General features: G+C 58.6%; 2 protein-coding genes across 6 annotated transcripts; one reads left to right on the forward strand and one right to left on the reverse strand.

Moving 5' to 3' along the window:
- Positions 1–2521: 2521 nt before the first annotated feature.
- BAG5 (BAG cochaperone 5) lies at positions 2522–5773 on the reverse strand. Of its 3 annotated transcripts, none has more exons than XM_053927608.2 (2): positions 5453–5773; positions 2522–4087 (listed from the first exon to the last, which is right to left on the reverse strand). In XM_053927608.2, exon 2 carries the CDS (start codon positions 4057–4059, stop codon positions 2716–2718), a length of 1344 nt encoding a protein of 447 aa, XP_053783583.1. In that variant the 5' UTR covers positions 4060–4087; positions 5453–5773; the 3' UTR covers positions 2522–2715. The 3 variants fall into 3 exon arrangements, with proteins under 3 accessions (XP_053783583.1, XP_053783584.1, XP_045057415.2); XM_053927609.2 differs by lacking the exon at positions 5453–5773 and adding an exon at positions 5209–5338; XM_045201480.2 differs by lacking the exon at positions 5453–5773 and adding an exon at positions 4853–5172.
- On the forward strand, positions 5677–20208 carry COA8 (cytochrome c oxidase assembly factor 8). Of its 3 annotated transcripts, none has more exons than XR_008427240.2 (5): positions 5677–5959; positions 13145–13342; positions 13841–14178; positions 14786–15018; positions 15254–15314. XR_008427240.2 is itself a non-coding variant. In XM_053927610.2 (5 exons), the coding sequence occupies exons 1-5, from the start codon at positions 5837–5839 to the stop codon at positions 19924–19926; spliced, it is 582 nt and encodes a 193-aa protein (XP_053783585.1). In that variant the 5' UTR covers positions 5710–5836; the 3' UTR covers positions 19927–20208. The 3 variants fall into 3 exon arrangements, 1 of the variants encoding a protein (XP_053783585.1); XR_008427241.2 differs by having other exon boundaries at positions 13841–14174; XM_053927610.2 differs by lacking the exons at positions 13841–14178; positions 14786–15018 and adding exons at positions 17892–17982; positions 19821–20208 and having other exon boundaries at positions 5710–5959; positions 15254–15317.
- The last annotated feature ends 833 nt before the right edge of the window (positions 20209–21041 follow it).

Genomic DNA, 21041 nt, shown 5'->3' on the forward strand with positions numbered 1-21041 from the left:
TCTGGAAGCAGGGCCAGCACAGGTCAGCACCCTCTGTGGCAGAGGACTTACTGAAACAGGCTCACGCCCGTTCTCCACTGCAAAGGTAAGCTGAAGGGGTTTTTCATTTCATTACATAAGTAAGGTTATGCTAACGTGTGCATTACTGAGCAATTCTGAATATTTAGGACATACTATTAGAATAGCCGCACGGCCAGTACAGAGGGGACTGGAGCCAACCACCAGAGTGACGTGCCTATACCACACACCAAAGTCGACGGCGACCACGTGCCCAGTTATTAAAAGTGCCAGATGAGTCAAAAGTGGAAAAGCTTTGCTTAAAAAACCGTATGTACAGGGTAAGTCTAGACCCTCAAAAACCAGGTGACAATTGGCAAAGTGAAACAAAAGAGGAAACCGGTTGAGCTTCAACATGCCGAATCACACCAATACATACAGGCGGGATTGCAGGGGAACAGAGCATCCAGCTGTACTTAGCAGACAGGTCGACTGCGTTTATTTTCGTGACTGCAGCAGGCTGGCTGCCGCGCCTGGGCCGACAGAGGCAGGGAGAGGGCAGACGCCCTCGGCCGGGTTTTGCATGAACATGGATTACACCGCCGAGGGCTGGCCACACATTTTTAGGGGGTAGGTTTCATGTCTATTACAGATTCTCATGTCGGATCATACAAGTACAGTACGTGACAGGCCTGACTTAAAGAGGACTCGGGTGCGGGCGGCTCCCCGTGGGGGCAGGAATAGCCGAATGGTGTCGGGAGGGCTCATTACAGGGGTAGTATAGTACGAGGAACTTTAACAGACTGGATACGGGAAACCCTGCACCCTAACGACCCCTCAAGGCTGGTTTGATCGTTTTGATGACCCGCAGGAGCAGTGCCAAGGGACAGTGGCCAGGTCCCTCGCCGGGACCACACACGCTCTGCCCAGCAGGCAGGAAGCCTGAGAAATGAATGGCGGGCAGAGCTGTTTGTGAAGAACAATGCTTCTGGAGGAGACAGGGCCCCGTAACCTTCAGCTGTGAAGTTGAAGTTTGGCTGACGCAGGGGCCTGTGGTGCCTCACAGAGAAGTCTCAGCTCCCCAGCTCTGAGAGCTGCCTGTGTGGACCCTCCAGTTTCAACCCTGAGTAGTGGTCCCACGGTGACTTTGGCCAAAATGAACCATCAATTAACTCCCACTGAGACAGCACTCAGTTGCCAGGAGCTGGGTGTGCAGATGGGAGGGGCTCCCTGCCCTGGGACACCGACAGGCCTGCGAATCCCTGTGCTAGTAGGAAGGACCAGGCAAGGGCTTTGAAAGGCCTGGCAGAGACAGATCAGGCTGCCCAGGGACACGCTTTTGTCATCTTTCAGACACACAGGACTGTTCCCCCCGCCTGTCTTATTTTTAGCTGTTTGCATAAAGTTACGAAATCGCCATTTCTCAGAGGGGACAGATCACTAGAGCTCCAATGACAAACTGGAATGTGATCACCCTGTGAGGGGCGACTGCAGAAAGGGTGGCCTGTCAGCGTGACTGCGGCAGCATCCCCTTGTCAAGGCACTTCAGGACTGTGGGGTCCTCAAAGGCAACCTGGGGCCTCGGGAAGAACATGCGGAAATGTGTGCGCCCTGTAGCAGAAGAAAACCTCACGTACCCACAGGCTGCACTGGCTCTTCCCGCCCTGGGAAAAGCCACGTGCCAATCACGTGAGCAGAGGGGCCCAGCAGGTGCTCGGAGTCCTGTCCCCAACCTGGGCCCCGGAGCATGACGCTGAAGATGCCAGAAGCCAATGGCCAATGTCCTCGGACCAGCGGCACAGGTCTGGTCCTGCGCCTGCAGACGGCACCCGCCGTCTGCCTGGCCACGGGTCACGGGCTGTCCACGCGCAGCACGACTGGCAGAAGCAGCCGTCATGTGCCACCTACATGTGACGCTGGCCGCTCATCTCGCCCTCGTTGTCCTACCCCACCGACGGGTGGTCCTGTTTCTTCCAAGGTCCATCAACTTCATTGAAATGTTCCCATCCTCGCGAGTTACTAAGGAAAACCGTAAGTTTTTACAAACACAACTTGAAAGCGGTTTTAAGTTTGCGGGTGTTTGGTCCCCTGCACAGCGGTCTCACAGGCTTCTCTGCTGTGGATTCTCATTATTTCCCACGTCACACACACAAGTAACCCACCCCCCATGCAGAGTATGGGGAGAAATACACTGATTTCAAACAAAACCCTTATGAAAAAACAGACCACCCAGGAAAAGAAAGAAGCCCCACCCAATTAAACTGGGCGGGGCCAGCTGGGCTTTGTAAGTAGGAAATCCCCACGCCTCGCTCAGGGGTAGAGCACCGGGGGCTGCTCCAGGCTTGACCTCGCACAGGACCAAACCTCCCCTTCACACCCCTGCTCGGTCTGGCAAGGCTGGGGCTGTTTCTAGATTCTGAAACACGCGTTTTTATGCTTTTGTACAACCTCGTTAAAAATGACAGGAGGTGCCCCGTTCCATTTTCTGATTGGAAAACAAAACACGACATACACACAATCCAAATGAAAAAAATCAGTGTGCTGTAATGACATCTGTTCTGCAACACCAGAAGCAGCAGACGCTGAATATAATCTGCGTAAATCATAAATACTGAGACGGAAATGTGCACGCATCAACAACACGCGGCCGACCACCCGGAAGCGCTCCTCCAGCCACCCGCGCCTGTGCAAAGCGCAGAACAGGAAGCGGCCGGCGCCTCAGTACTCCCACTCATCGGACTTGAGGTCCAGGTAGCTGAGGGTGCTCTGGGCCAGCTTCACAGCCTGCTTGCGGGCAGCCTTGCACTTCTCCTCGCCCTGCGGGTCCACTGCGTCCAGGGCCAGCAGCTGCTTGGTGAGCAGCTCCTCCAGCCGGATGTAGTTCTTATCCGTTCGGTTCCCGTCGAACGACAGCACTTCCCCCAGGATCTCAGACAGGTGGCCCAGGACGTCCCAGACGGCTCTGTGGGACGGGTGCTCCTCGCCCGCGAACGACTTCCTCTTCTCCAGGGCCTCCTTCAGGTCCAGGTGCGTGATGAGGGTCTGCACCGCAATCACCGCTCTCCTCCTGGCCTCTCGGATGCACGGGTTCCTCTCCAGGCTGACCTCGTCCAGCTGGCCGATCAGTCCCTGCAGCTCCGTCTTAGAGCTCAGGTACAGCTCGGGGGGACTCTGGGCTTGCAGCAGCTCGTCTTTAATCTCCCGCATTCTCGTGAGGACCTTTTCTATTTCTATAATGGACTGGTTCTGCCCCAGGTCAAAGGCGTGGGTGGTGTCGGCCTCCTCCTCCAGATCCAGGTACTTCAGTAACTTGTTGATGTCCTCCACCACCTCCCTGCGGTAGTTGCGGACGTCTGTGCGACCGCACACATCCAGAGCGTCCAGGTCGGCCATCAGCCCCGAGAGCACGCAGGACAAGTGCCTGCACGTCTCCTCGCCGCTCACGCCCATGAGCAGCGCGATCAGGGTGCCTCTGGCCTTGTTCACGTCGCACATGACCGCGTTGATTTTGGCCACGGACGGGTGGGCGTCCTCGGGGAGCGGCAGGGACGACTGCTTCCTCCTGCAGTCCTCGATGATCTCCTGCACCGCGCAGATCTTGGCGAGGGTGTGGTACCGCGCTTTCCGCAAGGAGATCTTCCCGCCGGTCTTCACGTGCGTCAGCCGCAGGATGATGTCCTGGATGCCTTCCTCGAACTCCTCGGTGGCGCAGGAGCCGCCGCTATAGGACGGCACGATCTTCTCCTCCACCAGGGCCTGGGCTTCTCGGAAGATGTTCTGTATTTCCATCCGGCGCGGGTGGCTCGCGTTCTGCTCCAGCTCCTTGAGGAGCCGCTCTGTCTCTTGAGCCGCCCTCTTCCTGGCTTGCTGGACGTCTCCTCTCCCTTCTGTATCCACAGAGTCTATTTCAAAAAGCTGTTTCATTAGCATCCTCTCCAAGTTCTTGTAACTCTTGTCATTCGGCAGGCCGCTGAAGCTGACGACTTGCTGTTCCACACTCTTCACTTCCTTCTGGATTTCCTGCAGCCTGCGGATAGAAGGGTGTTGGTTTCCCATATCCATGCTTCGGCTGGGTTCGGTTTCACAAGCCCTGAAAGAGGACGAGAGCGACAACTTATTACACGACAGGTTCTCTGCAGAACGGCAGCCACATGTTAATGGATTCTAAAACGCGCATTCTGAAAAGCTATGTTCAAAAAGGCCGGTCACTACTGTGGTCCAGGGAACACCCAGGCGCAAGGACAGGGATGGACTCACCCAAACAGCCCGAGGCTGCAGACCAGGGTGACTGCGTGACTGCAGGGTCCTTGAGCTGCAGCTCTGGGCCAGGGCGCCAGGCCCTCCAGGGCTATGAGAGCAGCAGGGCTCTCTGGCTGCGTGCGGCCTGAACTCGCCTGACCTCTCTGGCTGGAACTCGGAACTCGCAGGCATCTTAGTCTAACACTGGAAGCTGCCTGTAGCCACCCGCAGGGCTGGTTTGTGGAATGTAAACCAGCCGCTCCACGGCCTTAGAGGCTGATGGGCCTATCTCGGCTTCCATCTGGCCAAAAGCTATCTATGTCTGAGTTTCCGGAAAAAGTAATTCTAAGAGAAACAAACACCGGCAGTGGTTCCCAGACACCCCTGAAGGGCCGCTTCCAGGATCCTCTTGTTCTCCCCACCCTTCCAGCACCTCACAGACCTTCCCTGCCGGATGTGAAGTTCGACAGGGAGGGAAGGGCCAAGGGCACCATCTTGGGCTTTGGAGGCCTGGTACCTCCTCGGCCCTACCACCCTCCCCCCCCCCCCAACAAAATGTGAATAACGCGTTCCCTAGCCTCCCGTCACGCTCCTGGGTTTCTAGGAAACAGCTCACTGGAGAGGGATGGATAATCGATGGAAACCAGTCCCTCGCGGGTGTCTGAGCCACGAATACGCCTCTGGAGACCACGAAGGGCAGGCTGCCCCCTTTTTTCCTCCACGCTCCCCGCCCGGCACTTTACCCAGAAGAAAGCTAAGCTGGCTTCCCGTAGGTGAGTGGCGAGGTGGAAGATCAGCCCTTTACGGGGTGCGGCACCAGCCCTGGGCCCCAAGCTGCATCCCTCTCGCCCTTCCCGGCTAGGTCTGAACAGGGCAGCCGGTGAAGGGGCCGGCGGTGGCGGCGGCAGCTACCGGCCGCTGCGGCCTCCCCGGGCGTGTCGCCCGGGCCCCCGACGCGCCCGTCAGCCTGACCTCACAATGGCCCGCGGGAGACGGGGAGGCCGCGCTCGGCCGAGCCGGGGGAGCCGGCGGGAGGAAAAGATGCCGGTCCGGTTCAGAGACCCGGCCCCGCCCGGCGCGCGTCTGATCGAGAGGCCCCGGCTGCAGCGAGCCCCGCGAGCGCCGGGCAGGGGCCGTCCTCGGGGTCCGCGCCTGGGGTGTGGGGCGCACCGCCCCGCGAAGGAAGACACTCGCGCAGCCGGCTCCCTGCGCTCACCTGGGTCGCCTGCGCCATCGCGCGCGCCTGCGCCTTCGCGCTCCCCGCCTCCGACACCGTGTGACTCCGCGGCTCCCGCCGTCGCCAGCCCGGCAGCCCCGCCCCGGGCCGAACGCCCACGACCCTGGGAAAACGTCCTCCGTTGTCGCGTCGCGCTCCACGCCGAGGCCGCCGCTAGTCGCCGTGCGCAGTAGCCCGGAGAGGCCGCGGCCAAGGAGCGGCTGCCGGGGCCGCCCGCACCGGCCCGCCGCCCCCGCAGCCCGTCTCACGCGGGGAACCAGCACAGTCGGCCCGTCGCTCCCCGCCCTCTGGCCTTGCGACCTGCCGTAAGGCAGCCCGGCGCGCCGTCGCGACTGCTCCTTGGGGGCCGGGGAGACGCGGGCCATGGCCGCCTGGCGAGCCCTGGGGAGGAGCCGTTTCGCTCCTCTGAGCCGCAGCTTGGCCGGCTGCGGCTGTCGGCTCGCCTCCGAGCGCGGCGCCGACTGCAGGGGTGCGGCGCCCAGCCGGGTGAGCGGCGTTCCCGGAGGGGTTGGGCCGGGAGGGGTGCCCGCCTAGGCCGCGCCCCTGGGACACCTGTGCCTCCGGCACCGTGCGCGCCCCGCTGCGCCCCCGAGTCCCGGGTCCCGGGTCCGCCCCTTGGTCTGGGGAGCGGGGCCGCCGCGCCCGCGCCGGTGACGGCCTTGCTGCTGTCGCACAGCCAGCTGGCGGTTGGTACATGCCCCGTTCCTCCTCGAGGGTAACTTCCTTAAAGAACTCTTGAGGCGCGCATGTGTTTTTTTGTTTTCGTCTGCATTTTGATTTCGTTAAGATTTTTAGTGCGAAAAAAAGATCGTTGGTGCTTTTCTTCAAGCGCTGGCAAACTTTGTCATCGGTTTTCGTAGGACTTCACGTTGACTCCTTTTTCTTTTTTGGAAACTGCGCACGTGCGCATATTCGTGGCCGCAGAGCCGCCAAGGCTCGCGTCCGGCGGGCGGGTTCTGTGAGTGGCACTTCTCCGGGGAAGTTTGTTGTGTTTTAGGGAGTCGGAGGCCTTTATTCCAGCGGCCACGTGAAGTGTCGACTAATGAAGTAGTTAAAGCATCCAAACAGCAAATTTGCTGACGGGCTAACGAGGGGGGCTGGAAAGCCCGTTTGCAGCAATCGTTAAAGAAGGATACAAAAGAACCCGTTTGAAGAATTCCATAGTGTTTCTGCCTGTGAGTTTTCGTGCTTTTTGGTCTGTTGTTACTAATGTCCTTCTATAAATATGGCTTTGAAGGTCTGTCTAGGTGACAGTTTAGAGGAGGAGTTACCAGGGCAACGGGTCCCCCAGACGCCAGGCCCCTGGCTTGGGTCCCTGATACGGGACGGCAGCTCTGACCTCTGTTTGGTACACGGTAGCATCCCACTTAACACCTCATTCCTGGGGCAGAAAAGTCCTGAGCAGGTACGGGGAGCGCTCTGGCGGGCAGACAGGGCCGCCCTAGCGGGGGCTGATCCCCAGGAGGAGCCCCCTTCCGCCGTCTGCAGTCCAGCGCAGGGAGCCAGCGCCGGGAGCCAGCGCCGCGCACCTGTTGGGCCGCAACCCCGCGAAGGTGGAGCTGCTGACCCATGCGACAGACTCTGCCCAGCCCTAGCATGACGATGGCACTGGTGATGTTTTTTAGGTGGGCCCCCTTATCCTAGATATAGCAGGGGCGGAAAAGGGCAGTTCCCGCCTGGGGCCGCTGGTGTTAACTGTTTCTGTCCCATCTTTGTGTGCTTCCCGCCCGGCTCTAGTTTCTGCTAGAAAGGTTTAGCAGAGCCTGGTCTTAGGCTTGGGAGCTCAGCTCGTAATGAAGTGTTCTTGAGCTGCTTCCTGCCGACTAACCCCTCATCTGTGTAGCTTAATGCCGTTGGTTTTGCAACTTGTCTGCACGTCTCGCTCACGGGGAGGACTTTGAACACCGCGGGGCCGCCCTGTCTGCTGTGGCTCAGTGGGCTGAGCGCCGGCCTGTGAGGTGGGAGGTCGCCGGTTGATTGCCAATGGGGCACAGGCCTGGGTTGCGGGCCAGGTGCCCAGTTGTGGGTGTGTAAGAAGCAGCTAGTCGATGTTTCCCTCTCTTTCTCCCTCCCTTCCCCTCTCTCTGAACATATATATATATATATATATATATATATATATATATATATATATAATTTATTTTTATTTGAAAACATTGAATCAGTTGGTTGCCTCTCACATTGCCCCACCATGGACCTGGCCCGCAACCCAGGCCTGTGCCCTGACCCGGATTCGAGTAGTTGACCTTTCACTTCACAGGCCAGTGCTCAATCCACTGAGCCACACCAGCCAGGACATATAAAATCTTAAAAAAAAAACAAACCAAACCACAGGGCCCACCCCCAGGGTCCCGATGTGGGTGCTCTGGGACCTGGCTGGGCACCGCGCAGTTGTGTGTTTGTTTCCACCGTTTGTCTAGTCTCCCCTCCCCCCACCCCAGGTTTATCGAGGTGTGACGTCAGGATTTTAAGGGCAAGGGGTCAGAGTGCCACTGGTCGCCTTCCGGGTGCTAGCATTTGCCTGCCGGGTTCGCTGACGCTGGTAGCGATGGTGGATGTTCACCTGCAGGTGCAGATCTGACAGTTGCACATGGTCTGACTTACGGGACTCTCAGAATTCCATGAAGTTGTTGCTCTCCCCACCCTCGTTTTACAGATGAGGCAGCTCGGGGACAGGAAGACCGAGTAACTTTCCCGAGATCATGATGCCTGCATGCGATGGTTACATCCAGAGGAGAGGGAATTCAGTTTTTCTTCAAGTAATTTTCGGATCAGAAAGAGCAGAGGCAGGCCCTCTGCGTGGAGAGGCAGCACTTACAGGCACAAGGAATGGAAGTGCTGACCGCGTGTTTTGCTTAGATTTTCAGTGCGGAGAATGCTCTGCAAACCCCGAAGTGTAGAATAAACATCCTGAGGAGGAAGTTGAAACTCAAAAGTAAATGAGATGCCAGTGATGGGGTCTCTTGCGATTTTAAAGTTAACGTGGCATTTCCAGTACAAAGGGTTTCAGTAAATAGATGGAAAAATTAAAGACGGGAGGGGAAGACTTCAAAAACCGTGTTGGACTCCATTGTCGTGAGGGTGCGGAATTGGGAACCCCGCGCCATCGCCGTAGGGTGACATGCCTGGCGATGCGCAGCAGAGGCCTGCTCGCGTGGTTTCCCGCTCTCTCAGCCCAGGGTTCGCATGTCACTGTATCAGGGGACACCCCACCCCCACCCCGGGAAAGGGGGGAGGGCTTTGCGCTGCGCAGGGCTGCCTGGAGACTTGGCCCCTTGCTGAATGTGGCTGCTGGAAGAGGTGCAACTGCGACACCGGCCCTCGGGGGTTGGGGGCTGGCCCACTGGCTTTGGGCGCGGGGAGTTCTGGGAGGGGGCTTCCGAAGCCCACGCGCCGGAGCAAAGGAAGGCAGCGGGTGTTTTCCCTTTGGGGGGACTGTCAGTGGTGGCCAGTGGGGCCTGCGCTGCGGCCTGGGGCAGCGGCCCCCGCAAGCTGCCCAGCTGAACAGCGGAGACCCGCTCGGCCACCCACGTTCACGACCCCTGGGTGGAGGAAGGGCTTCCTGGCGCAGGCTTGAACTGTGCTGGCCGGGGTTACGGGTGGCTTCTCTTCGTCAGTCTTGGAGGGACCGGCTCTGAGGCAGATGCTTCCCAAAGCCCCGGGCGGCGGGCAGCGCTGTGAGCGCTGTGAGCTCCTGTTGGTTCTGGAACCTGCGCGCGCGGTGACAGCTAGTCTTTAAACGGCTGCACCTGCCGCAGCCTCCGACTGACTGCTCCTTTCCCGTGACTGTCGCCACCCAGGTGTTTTAGGCAGAAACTCGCCATTGATTAAAAGATTCCTCCTTTTCCACCGAACCCGAACCCGGTCTCCAGAGGCTTGCTGCGTAGGCGGTGAGCCGTAGCCCCGCCCCCCGCGGTTGGGCTCGGAGACCTTCCCAAGTGCTTTTCCTGCCCCGGTGGGCGGCACACGAGCCCCCACCCCGTTTCCGTGCAGGGTTACACTGGCCGCCGACTTCCCTTCCTGCTACTCGGAATCCTTTGAAAGTGTGTGCAGGGAGAGACAGATACGAAGTGTCACTGCGCCCAGTACCCGCCTCTACAAGGACCTGTTCGGGGCTGTTTGTCTTGTCCTGGACCTGTCCAGACCCCCTCGGGTAGTTCAGTGGCAGCTATCAAACATTGAACTTCATTTGCAATTATTTCAGTACCTTTGAAAGGCAGGGACCTAGAAAAGGGAGGTAAACATAATACCATTGTCACACCTGAAACCGATGATGATTCCTTAACTCCCGCAAATGGCAGTGCTCAACTTTTTTGGATTGTCTTAGAAATGTCAGGAACGGCTTTTTTTTTTAAAGGTTTACTTTATTCTCATTTAAGAGAGAGACAAACATCGATGTGAGAGAAACGTAGATCGGTTGCCTCCGCATGTGTCCCAACTGGGGATCAACCGACAACCCAGGCCTGCGCCCTGACTGGGAATCGAACCAGTGACCTTTCGGTTTACAGGGCGACGCTCGACCCGCTGAGCTGCTCCTGCCGGGGCAGGAACGTTTTATTCTGCAGTTTGCTTTTATCAGGATAGAGAAAGGTCTGCATGTTATGATTGGTTGATGTGCTTTATTTCCCGTAATCTCTAGGTTTTGGTTCCATCCTCTTCCTTTTCTTAAAAAGGCAGTTTATTGGGGGCAGGGAAGGGATGCCCTTTCGAAGTCCCCGCCACCTGGGTCTCGCTGATTGTGTCCCTATGGTGTGACTTAACATGTCCCTCGGACCCTGTGTTTCCTGTGGATTGGCAGCTGTGTCCTGGAGCCTGGACCTCATTCACACTCGACTTTTTTTTCTTTTTCTGAGAAGACTACTCCTCGGTGGTGTGTTGTTCCATCGGGACTGATTGCTTTTCTGACGGTAAACCAGCCTTGCACCCCTGCTATTAAGTCATCTGGTTCCGAGGTGCCAGCCCTTTGCGGGGTGTGCTGGTTTGTCTGGGCATCTCTGACCCTCCAGAGGAAAAGGCTTTCGGCTCCCCCCTCAGAGGAGTCGGGACTGGACCAAGGACCCGGGACGCCCGCGAACACTCCGTCTGGCTGGGTCCGTTCCTCTCACCCTTGCCTGTTGTGGGGACTCAGGTGCTCTCGGTGCTGCGCTCGGGCACTTGTGGGAAAGAGGGCGCTGCGACAGGTGTCCACCCTGAGTCCTGGCTTCTGGAAGGGGAGGGCCCAGGGTGGGCGTGTGCTGGGGACCTCAGGGGCCTGTGGTGGAGCAGAGGGACTGGAGCCTGGCAGCTGCTGGCTGCACAGGAGAAGCCGGCAGGTTACAGGTAGGGACAGACGCTGGAAGCTCAGCTCCCAGGCGCGGCCCTGGAGGGGCCCTCGGACAGGTGAGAGCACGTACCACCCCACCAGCGGGGGCGGGGGGTGGGGAGGCCAGAGCTGTCAGGTTGCAGCAGGTCTTCTGTTGGTGCGGCCCACCCTCCTCCCTGCCACCCTCCACCCGCTCCAGGGGAGCTTGAGCTGCAAAACCCGTAAATTACAGTAATTACTCAGACTTCAAAGCGATGTTTCCTTGTACAAAGAACTTTTCTCCCCCTTCTCCCAAGTCCTCCTCCCTTTGCAGTAGCAGTTCTTGGGGAACAGAGGCAGGCGAGATGTTTGGGGCTTGGGGCGGCCCAGAGGAACAGCCCTCCCAGCTTGTAAGGGAAGGTTGTCTGCTTGCTTGTGGGTGGGCGCGTCGGCGGCCCCTGTAACGCTTCCTGGTGGGGACCTGTGTGTGTGGGGGGGCGGTCTGGGGAGGTGGAAACCAGGTGAACAGCTCTGTTGGGGGGGGGAGTCTTCCCTTTTGCCCCTTGCTGCTGGCAGAGCTGACATCTCGGGGTGGGCGCAGGGCAGGAGCCCTGTCCTGATGGGAGCCCACGTGTGGGCCTGGCCAGCTCCGCTGCTGCCTGCTGGGCGCCTCTGTGGGCATCGCCTTCGTTTTCTGAGAAGGGCCTGGGGGAGAGAGGTCCAGAAAAGGTTGCAGAGGGTGGTTTCTAAAAGAGCTTTTGTTTAACAAGCCAACCGGAGGATGTGGTGGTCGGACACCGTTCTGGGAATGAGGACCTGCGGAAGGCGGTCCTGGCTGCGCCTCTTGAACAGGGCTCTCAGCCCCGGAGCGAACCGGTCTAGTCCACTCTGCCAGTCCGAGGAGCTCTGGGTCTGAGTGGGCGGCGGCTCAGCCAGTGGGGCCCTGTCACTCTCACTCCGGAAGGATGCCCTCCGTCCTGCCCACTCGGCCCTGCCAGCCCTTCGTCTGGAACTTCCCACTTGCGCTGTGCCTTTCAGGGGCCCTATGTCACTTCTCAGTGACACCAAGAGAGGCCTGTGGGGCTACCAGACAGAGGTGACAGTGGTGTGTAATGAGCTGGAGTCTGCGGGGGGGTGGGGGGGGTGGGGGGGGCAGGAACTCACCAATGACTAGCAGCTGTGGAAGAGCACTCCTTCCTTTAAGGATTTTATCTATTTTTAGACAGGGGAAGGGAGGGAGAAAGAGAGGAAGAGAAACATCAGTGTGTGGTTGCCTCTCAGGCACCCCCTACTGGGCACCTGGCCCGCAGCCCAGACATGTGCCCTGACTGGGGATGGAACCGACAACCCTTGGGGCTTGCGGACGGCGCTCTACCCTCTGAGCCACAGCAGTGTTGAGGGCGGGACTTCTGGCTCGCTCAGGACTCCTGAGCGTTGGGAGGCTAGTTCATCAGTAATTGCCGTATCTGTAAACTTCACATCTCTCTCCACCAAATCGTTCATTACGGCAAGCGACATGCACTTAGCTGACTTTATCGGGTGTGATTTACACGCAGTAAAAGGAACACACCCAGTGTGAGGGTGCACTTGATGTGTTCTGACACACTCACAAACCTCTGCAGTCCCCACCCCAGTGAGATCCCTCCAGGCCCTCCAGGGATCTCACCCTCCCCTCCAGGAGGTCCCTCCAGGCCCCTCTCCCCTCACCCCAGGCAACTGCTAAGCTGGGTACTTTGCCCGAGTGTCACACAGGTGGAGCCACGCGGTCTGCCTCGTGGGCGCCTGGCTCTCTCACTCTGTTTCGGGACCCGTCCATGTGCCGTGTGTGGGTTAGTGGCTCACCCTGGCCTGATGCTGAGCAGCTTGAAGGCTCCCTCCCGTTTCTAACTGGGCTGTCTGTTTCCTTCTACTGTGTTTTAAGAGGACATCACGTATCCTGGAAACAAGACCTCCTGGGTCTGTGTGTTTTCTCCCAGCCCGTGGCTTGTCCCACTGGCTTTGCCGTGTTCGTCGGAGAGCGGACATCTCATCTCTGGCGCCGTCCAGTCAGCTGGACTGTGTTTTTGGTGCTGAAGAAATCTCGGCCTAACCCCAGGTTGGCCGTTCTCTCCTGCGGTTCACAGGTTTTACAGGTCTGGGTCTCACACTTCGGTCTGTGGCCTGCTTGGAGGAGACTCTAGCCTGCGGTGTGAAGCCCAGGCTGAGGCTCCCGCCTGGCGCCAGAGTTGAGCCGCTCTGTGTCAAGTCCATTCGCTGCGACGGGCATGTGCACATTTGTCCTAGGCAGTCCCTCAGGACAAGGACACTCCCGAGGACCTCCGTCAGCCCAGACTGTGTCCCCAGCACCGCAGGCCGGTCTGGCGGCCTGCTGACTCTGCATTTCGTTGCAGGCCTCCAGGTTCCGCCCTCCGAGCACGTCCCGCCACGACTGGATCGGACCGCCAGACAAGCTTTCCAACCTGCGGCCCGTCCACTTTTACATCCCCGAAGACGAATCGGCCTCGGAACAGAAGCTCAGAGAATTAAGGCAAGAAACCCAAGAGTGGAACCAGCGGTTCTGGGCGAACCAGAACGTGACCTTTCACAAGGTGAGGGTCCTCCGTGTCCCCTCGGGGTGAGCAGTGACACATCGGCCACTTGGTGCGCTAAGTCTGTAGTGTCTGCTTTGCCGCTCAGTTTCCGCAGGTTCTTGGAAAGCCTTTGGTCGGATGCTCTAGGCCCTTAACTCTCGTTGGTGTCAGTTAACCCGGCAAAACCACTTTGCTCGTGCGTCCGTTGTTTCCAAGAATCTGCCCCTCCCCCGCACACCTGTGTGGGCATGGGTGTGTGGGCGGACCTTGTGCTGTTATTGTCCAGGCTGAGGTTTCCTTTTTTAAAGATTTACTTATTTTTAGACAGAGGGGGAGGGAGAAAGAGAGGGAGAGAAACATCACTGTGTGGTTGCCTCTCACGCGCCCCCTGGCCTGCACCCCAGGCATGTGCCCTGGCTGGGAATCGAACCTGCGACCCTTTGGTTCGCAGGCCAGTGCTCAATCCACTGAGCCACACTGGCCAGGGCTGCATACGCTTTTTGAATCAACACGTAGCTGTACCTAGAACGTATCGGTCAGTCTCGGGAGCACAAACCCTGGACTCTGGAGGAGGTGAAGGGAGCAGCGGAGCTGGAACCAGAACCCCGGCCATCGAGGTGGGCGTTCACGTTCACGAAGACGTGGGCTTCTGTGGTGCATTCTCGTCCCTCCGGAGTGCTCAGGCCTCTCAGCAGCACACCGTACACACACTGCGTGAGAAACAAGCACAGCTACTCCGATCCAGTAGGAAAACACCTGTGCCTCGGTCCAGCCGCAGCAGAGTCCAGGGCGTCCCCAAGGTGCTAGGAGGCATCGGCGCATGGAGATCAGGCAACTACACAGCTCAGAGGCAGGTGAAGCACTGACTTGTTTATTGCAAGTACAAGTGGATTTTTATACTTTCCTTTTTGGCATAGATTAATATTTGCAAGTGTATAGCATGATCAGTTAAGCAGAAAAATCAATACAAAGGTAACCAGGAAAAGTACGAAAGTTTCCATGGATTTAATTATATTAAACAAGGACTGTTTTGACCAAAGTTTCCATAGATTCAGTTATAGTGAACAAAGATTATCTTAACCAGGAGAGTCATAAATCAGACGATTAGACATTTTCAGAAATTGTTCATAGGGCAAAAGTATACGGTAGATTGAGCAGAGGCAATAAGGCCTTTGTGATATCTAACTTAGCTATCTGTCTTTTCTGTCTAGAATGTTTCTCTGTGTACTATAAACTTTAGCTTCACAGTAACTGTTTCTATATGCTTAATAGCTAACCAGCTTTTCTTATTTCTATGGCTGTCTAATTGATATATATTCTTATTCAAGGTAAAGGAGGGGCTGGCTGTTACTCTAACGACTTTTCGACATTCAGGGACTTGTTGACTAGAGACGCATTGGTCTGATTATATCCTGTTTGTGTCAGCTGCTGGTCAATTCTAAGAGTGGTGATCATTTCCAGGAGGTTCCAGATGATTAAGGCAGTAAAAATACAGATTCCAAGAAAGAGAAAGAACAAAACCACACACAGATCCCAAGTGATGCCACGTCCTCCAGGCCAGGATACGCTTCCTTGAAGACATGTGCCCCATGTCTGGACCTTGTCAGACAGCATGGTTGACCGCACTGGAACTGGACGGGGCACACCTGGGTTTCGTAGGCTTATGCGTTTGTGGGCCGCGGGAGGCGGAGCAGGTGCGTCTCATTCTGTGGGTCTGCAGGCAGATAGTGCCTCCCAGAGCGTGCTGATGGGCTCGTTTCCAAGCCCTGTCTCAGGCAGGAAACTTTTAACCAAAATCAGAGGGTGGACAAGAGAGCCTGAGAGGCCATTTCCCCAGAAACCTGCGCCCGGGCCTCCCCACAGCGCTGTGTCCTCGCCGGGGAGACAGGGAGACAAAAGGTCGGTCATTCCTATGTCATCTTCTTTCAGGAAAGAGAAGAATTCATTCACTCGAGACTAAAAGCTAAAGGCCTGGGACTGAGAGCCAAGTCAGGTCAGTCCGCTTGATCTGTTTCTTGGGCGAGTGACTGCATGAGGCGGTGAAAAGGGGAGGGAGCCCAGGGGCCAGTCAGGGTCCCCCACTCCGTGGGACAGCTGTCTGCCCTCCTTCTGCTCCCTCTGGTGATCCTGGGTCATTTCTGACCCACCCCCAAAGAAATTTTGATGAAAAATCCAAAACCATGGATCCCAAAAGTCCAGTCTGTCACTGGGCTAAGGCACCGGCCCTTCCTCAGCCTCGCCTAAGCCCTTCTAGGGTGAAGGTCAGGGGCATGGAGCGACCCCGTGCTGGGCTTCATTGCTGGCACAGGCCTTCGGGGGGTGGGGGGGCTCAGCTCGGCTTCCAGTGCCGGTTGTGCCAGGCCCTGTGCTGAGCCCTTCGCCTGTGTGTCTATTTTCTCTCCCGAGTGACCCACGAGGTGGGTGCTGGTCCTTTCACATTCACAGGTGAGGGCGGATCATTTAAGCGGAGCTGCGGTGCACAAGTGCAGGGCCCTTGGCTCTGACCTGCGGGGTCGGGGCCCCAGCGGCTCTCAGCTCACCTACAGCGCCGTTCTGGCCCAGCTGAGGAGCAAGGCCTCCGGCCCCTGGGGCCGTGGACCCGCACCCCCAAGGTCAGAGGGTGCCAGCCCCCTAGGTCTGCTGGCGGGGTGAGGTGGGCCCCTGCGGGGGCTGCTCTGGAGTCAGACCACCCTTCATGGACAGGAGGGGGTACTTCGAGTCCCGTTCACAGTGCCATGGCGTTCCTACTGACGGCATTGCGCAGCACTGAAGGCCGGCGTTAGCTGAGAGTTAAAAACTGATTTGGTGGTAAAACAGGAGAGGCTGCATTGCAGAAAGGCCGCGGGAGAGGAATGCTCGCGCTGTCAGCCACTGGAATGGTGACCGGTTGTGGGGACAGGGTGGGGAGGGAGGGAGCAGGCTGTGCCCCCTCAGTGGGCAGACGACATCGTGGGCGGGCCGCAGACTTGAGGGAGGGGTTTGTTTAGTGAGTGACGTGGTAGAAAGGAGTTACTTTGGCCCAGAAGAACGCAGCTGGATTCCTGTCCCCTATAACACAAACATACCCCAAACAGGTCAAAAGCTAGTTACTAAAAGTCAGTTGTTTATGGAGTAAAAAGGTAGACACGTGACTCCAGCTATAGAAACTTCAACAGACTGAGCTGACTGTGTTCTCTGGAGGAGTGATGTGCTGGTGAGGGTGTCCTCTGACCTGCCTGCGGCTCCGACCCAGGACCCTGCTTTCCCACCCTGGCGGCCCTAAAGGGAACCCCAGACCCCTGCCCTCTCGTCCCAGTTCCTCTGGCCCCATCGCTCAGGCTGCTCTACTTCCCCCTCAGTTCATAGCTCTCAGGTGTGAGGAGGCAGCCCGAGCCCCCAGGGGTCAGACTGTGCCCTGGAAGCAGAGGCCTGGGGTTGGGGGTTCAGGGAGTGCGGTGTGTGGTGGCGGAGTGTGGCCGCCACCAGGGAAACGGGGCTGGAGGACAGCGCCTGGCGAACCTGAGGGCCAGAGTGTCCTGTCCTGGGGGCGAGTTAGGTGTGAATGGCAGGTAGGGGGCGCACAGCCGAGGTGAAGGGCAGTGTGGACTTGATAGAAAGCTGAGCGCAGGTGTGGACGTGACCGCACACCAGTGGACGGCACGGTGACCACCAGGTGGAGAGTTGCTGGCCCCGGGTTGTATGGTGCAAGTCAAAGCTGACCAGGCCTGGTTCTGTGTGTCCCGGCCTCCCAAGGGTGGACCTGCTTGCTCCCTATCACCGAGGACCAGCAGCTCCACAGCAGCGCTGGGCGCTGTGCACAGGGGTGGAGTGTGGACCTGTGTTCACGGTGCTTCTGCTTCACGTCCAGCGTTGTCCTGGGGGCGTCTGGGGGAGACACTGGCCTGTGACCTGAGCGGGGAACCTGGGCCTCTGCTGTCCTAGCTCCTGGTGGTTTTCGCCCATTCTGTGCCTTGTGGGACCCTGGTCATCCTTGGGGGCCCAGCTGAGACGTCACCTTCATGGGGCCCTGGGCTCCCATGGCTCCTCAGGCAGCAGATCATTCCCTTTCTTTCCTCACAGCCTCCGTCCATCCGTCTGGTCACTCGAGGTGTTTGCTGGACACTGGCGCGGCTGGGGGCCGGGGGCCCCGCTGGGGCACGTCTGCTCCTGTGAGAGGAGCGGACGTGCTGACCTGGGGCCGGTGCCCCCAGCAGACCAGCCGCGTGGGGTCCTCAAATCCACGAGCGGGGCCCCTCGCTCCTTCTGTGTGCTGGTCTTTGCTTCCTCTCAAATTATTCCCAAGTCTTTTGTCCCTTTTTTTTTTTTTTAAAGATTTTATTTATTTTAGACAGAGGGGGAGGGAGGGAGAAAGAACTGGAGAGAAACATCAGTGTGTGGTTGCCTTTGGCGTGCCCCCTAATGAGGACCTGGCCCGTGCGACCCAGGCCTGTGTCCTGACTGGGAATCGAACCAGCGCGCCACCCACTGAGGCACACCAGCCCGGGCCTAAACTCACTTGTTAGATGGATAGCTGTGTGTGGGTTCCTTTCCCTTAGTTACTAGTGCTGAAGTTGACATTTGTCTTCAGGTCAAAAAGCGACGTTGGATGCTGAAGAAATGGCCGACTTTTACAAGGAGTTTTTAAGTAAAAACTTTCAGAAGCACCTGTATTATAACAGGTAGGTATTTTCTTTTTCTCCTAAAGACTGTAAAGCTGCATCTGTACCGGGTAGGACTTTTTAACCTGAATTTGATGACATTCGTGCCAAAGGTAGAAGTTGCCGTAAACTCAGATTTGCACTTTCGGAGGAGGTTGACGCTGAAAGTTATTTGCCGGCCGCCCCATGGTTCCTGGACTCCCCTCGGAGCGGAGCTGGCTTGGGGGAGGGGCAGCCCTGGAGGAACCCTGCTCGGGTCTGAGAGCGAGGAGTCCCCGGGGCCACGTGGTCCCACGAGGGGTAACGGGAGGGGCTCCCTCAGGCCAGAGATGCTGCTGAAGAAACTGTTGTCAGTGGATGGAAAACACATGGAAAGTGGCAACATCTCCGTGACCACGGTGACACCGACAGGCCAGGGGCCCCTCTGGGGACCGGGAGGCAGTCAGCTCCCTCTTCTGAAGGTCAACGAATAGAGGAGGGGACCCAGGGAGCACCTGCCTGTCCTATGGTCCTGTGCTGGGCAGGGGCCCTTCCTCTGGGGGAGGTGACAGCTGGAGCAGGGCCCAGGAAGTCACCTGTTCCTACAGCAGAAACGGGCCTGGGCCCCGGTCCACCCCCGCGGCTGCTGGGACGCCCGCGCAGGGGAGCTGACGGAGACCTCGGAGTGGACGGGCAGGCCGGTTGCCTTGCACCCGGGGCATCTCTCGGCCGTGTCTCTGGGGTGGGGGCGCATTGGTACAGACCCAGGGCCTGGGCCGAGTCAGGCCTCCCGGGGTCCTGAACACCAGTTCTCTGGAAGACGGGTGTGGGGGGCAAGGGGTTCGCAGAAGCCCATGTTCAGGACGCCAGCCCGAGGCTGTGACCCCGAGGGTGGGCAGTTCTGTAAGACAGACGATCTGGTTTCAACAAGTAGCTGGGATTGGGGGAGAGAGGGGGAGCTGTTACAGGCTGAAAGAGATTTCCCTGCGAGTGTAGACCACGTCCGCACCCTGACTCGGACAGGCGGCCTGCGCAGAGGTGGCGGCCTGCGGACGGAGAGGTGCGGGGCCTGGGTCCTAGGCGGCCCTGCTCAGGCGCCGTGCTGGCACTGTGGCTGCGTCTCTAGAAAACGTCGTACGTACACGGCGTGCGTGTTTCTGGGTGAAATGGGCTCGATGCTGGAGGTTTGCTTCTGACTGTGGCAGTGGCCGCGTCGGGTCGAGCAGCTGAAGCCGGGTCGAGAGCTCAGTGGCAGAGGCTACGTGAGCTCCCTGGGGCGACAGGTGCTGGTGCCCTCGCATGTGACCCTGAGCTGCTCAGGTGCACCTGGTCCTGTCCCACCTGGTCTCTCTGGACCACGCGTCCTGTCCCGGCGTCACTTGGGACAGGACCAGCCTCAGTCCGCGGCACTGGAGCCTCTGTCTTGCCGCCCTGTGGACACGGGAGATGCTGCGTCTCCGTTCCCCTGCACCCCATCCTGTGAGGTTGGCTGTGTGGGTGGAGGGGCATCCACTTCTCCGGAAGGACTTCAGTCTCAGCGGGATGGTTTTTTTTGTTTGTTTTTCCTAGAAGCCTCTACCCTGCCTCCGCCCCCAAAGGTTTCATGTATCTACCCAGGTCCCCACCATCCCCACCTCAGTAACCGAGTCTCTCTGAGGAAGCCGCTCACCCCCAGGCTTCTGGGGCCTTTTAGCAGAAACCAGTGGTGATGGCAGAGCCAGCGGGGTCTGCGTGGCTCTGGGCTCCCCTGGGCGGGGCCTCCTCGGCCCTGCGACGTGCCGGTGCTTTCCTGAGGGTGGAGAAAGGAGGGACCCGGGTCCCAGCGCCCCGTTCCCGGCAGTGTGTCCTGTGGGTCACTGTGGCGTCCTGTTCCTCTGCAGGGACTGGTACAGGCGCAACTTCGCCGTCACCTTCTTCATGGGCAGAGTGGCGCTGGAGCGGATTTGGAACAAGCTGAGCCTGGGGCAGAAGACGCCCAGCAGATAGGAGCCCGCCCCACCCCGCACGCTAGGCCTCCTTCCGAAACTGAGATGGGATGTGCAAGCCTGTGAGGGACCTGAGTCCCACCCCTTCTTCCTGGGGCCCTGGGCTCATGTCACCGCAGGGCCACCTCAGGGCGCACTGGGAGGATGCGGGGCCTGGTGCGCTGGGGCCACGGGGCTCATCCTGCCTGGACTGCCAGCTGCCTCTTGGCTACAGAAGGGATATGATACCAATTTGAATTAGAGGAATATGAAAATATTAATAAAACACCACCTGAAAGTTTGACTCCTTAAACAACAGTGATTGGGAAGCTGCTGCAGGGCCACTGGCCCTCCGTGACCAGTGACTGGGCCCATGCCCGCAAGTGCAGCTGGCCCGCCCTGCAGGTGCAGCCCCTGGGTCAGAGAGCAGGTGGCGGCCACCCGGAAGCGCTCTGTTGTGCGAGTGTGGACGGGCTGTGCAGTGATGAGCTGTGTGGCCTGGGGGCCGCAGCCCGCAGGAGGGGACACCTGCCTCGGCAGCCAGCCACATCGGCAAGCGTGTCCTTGGTAGATGTGTGGGCTTGACCAAGAGCCACTTGGCAAACAGCTTTTATTCCAAAATGAGGCAACAGAGTAGGAAGACTGGGTGTTTTCTGTGGCTTGTAAAGTACGGCCACCGAACACGATTCCCAGGGAGAAATGGCAGGAACCGGAGGGAGCACGTCGTCACCACCGCCCCCCCCCCCCCCACCCCCCTCCCGTGCTCAGGAAGGGCGGTGCGCAGGGTGGAGGCTGGGTGTGGGAAGCCCTTTGGCCCAGTGCCCCGGGGCAGGCTCACCCCCAGTCTGGTCTGTTCACCAGAGAGTGGTCCGCGCACCAGGCAGCACGGAACTCGGCTCCACAGAAGTAACAGCGTATTGTCCCCACTCTGCTGCTGCTCACCACAGGCCCTCGGCCTGTCACCACCGTGTGTGGCAGACACCGTGTCTGCCTGGTGACGAGGGACAGCAAGGGACAGTGGCATCAGCAGGGGGTGAGTCCCTGTGGGCTGGGAGGCAGGAGTAGTTTCTTAGGTTTTAATCCCTCCTCCCAGCTTCTCCAGTTCACCGACTGCTGTCGAGGTCATCTGAAGGTCGT

Source organism: Desmodus rotundus, chromosome 7 (genome assembly GCF_022682495.2).
Source record: "Desmodus rotundus isolate HL8 chromosome 7, HLdesRot8A.1, whole genome shotgun sequence".
NCBI classification, from domain to species: Eukaryota; Metazoa; Chordata; class Mammalia; order Chiroptera; family Phyllostomidae; genus Desmodus; species Desmodus rotundus.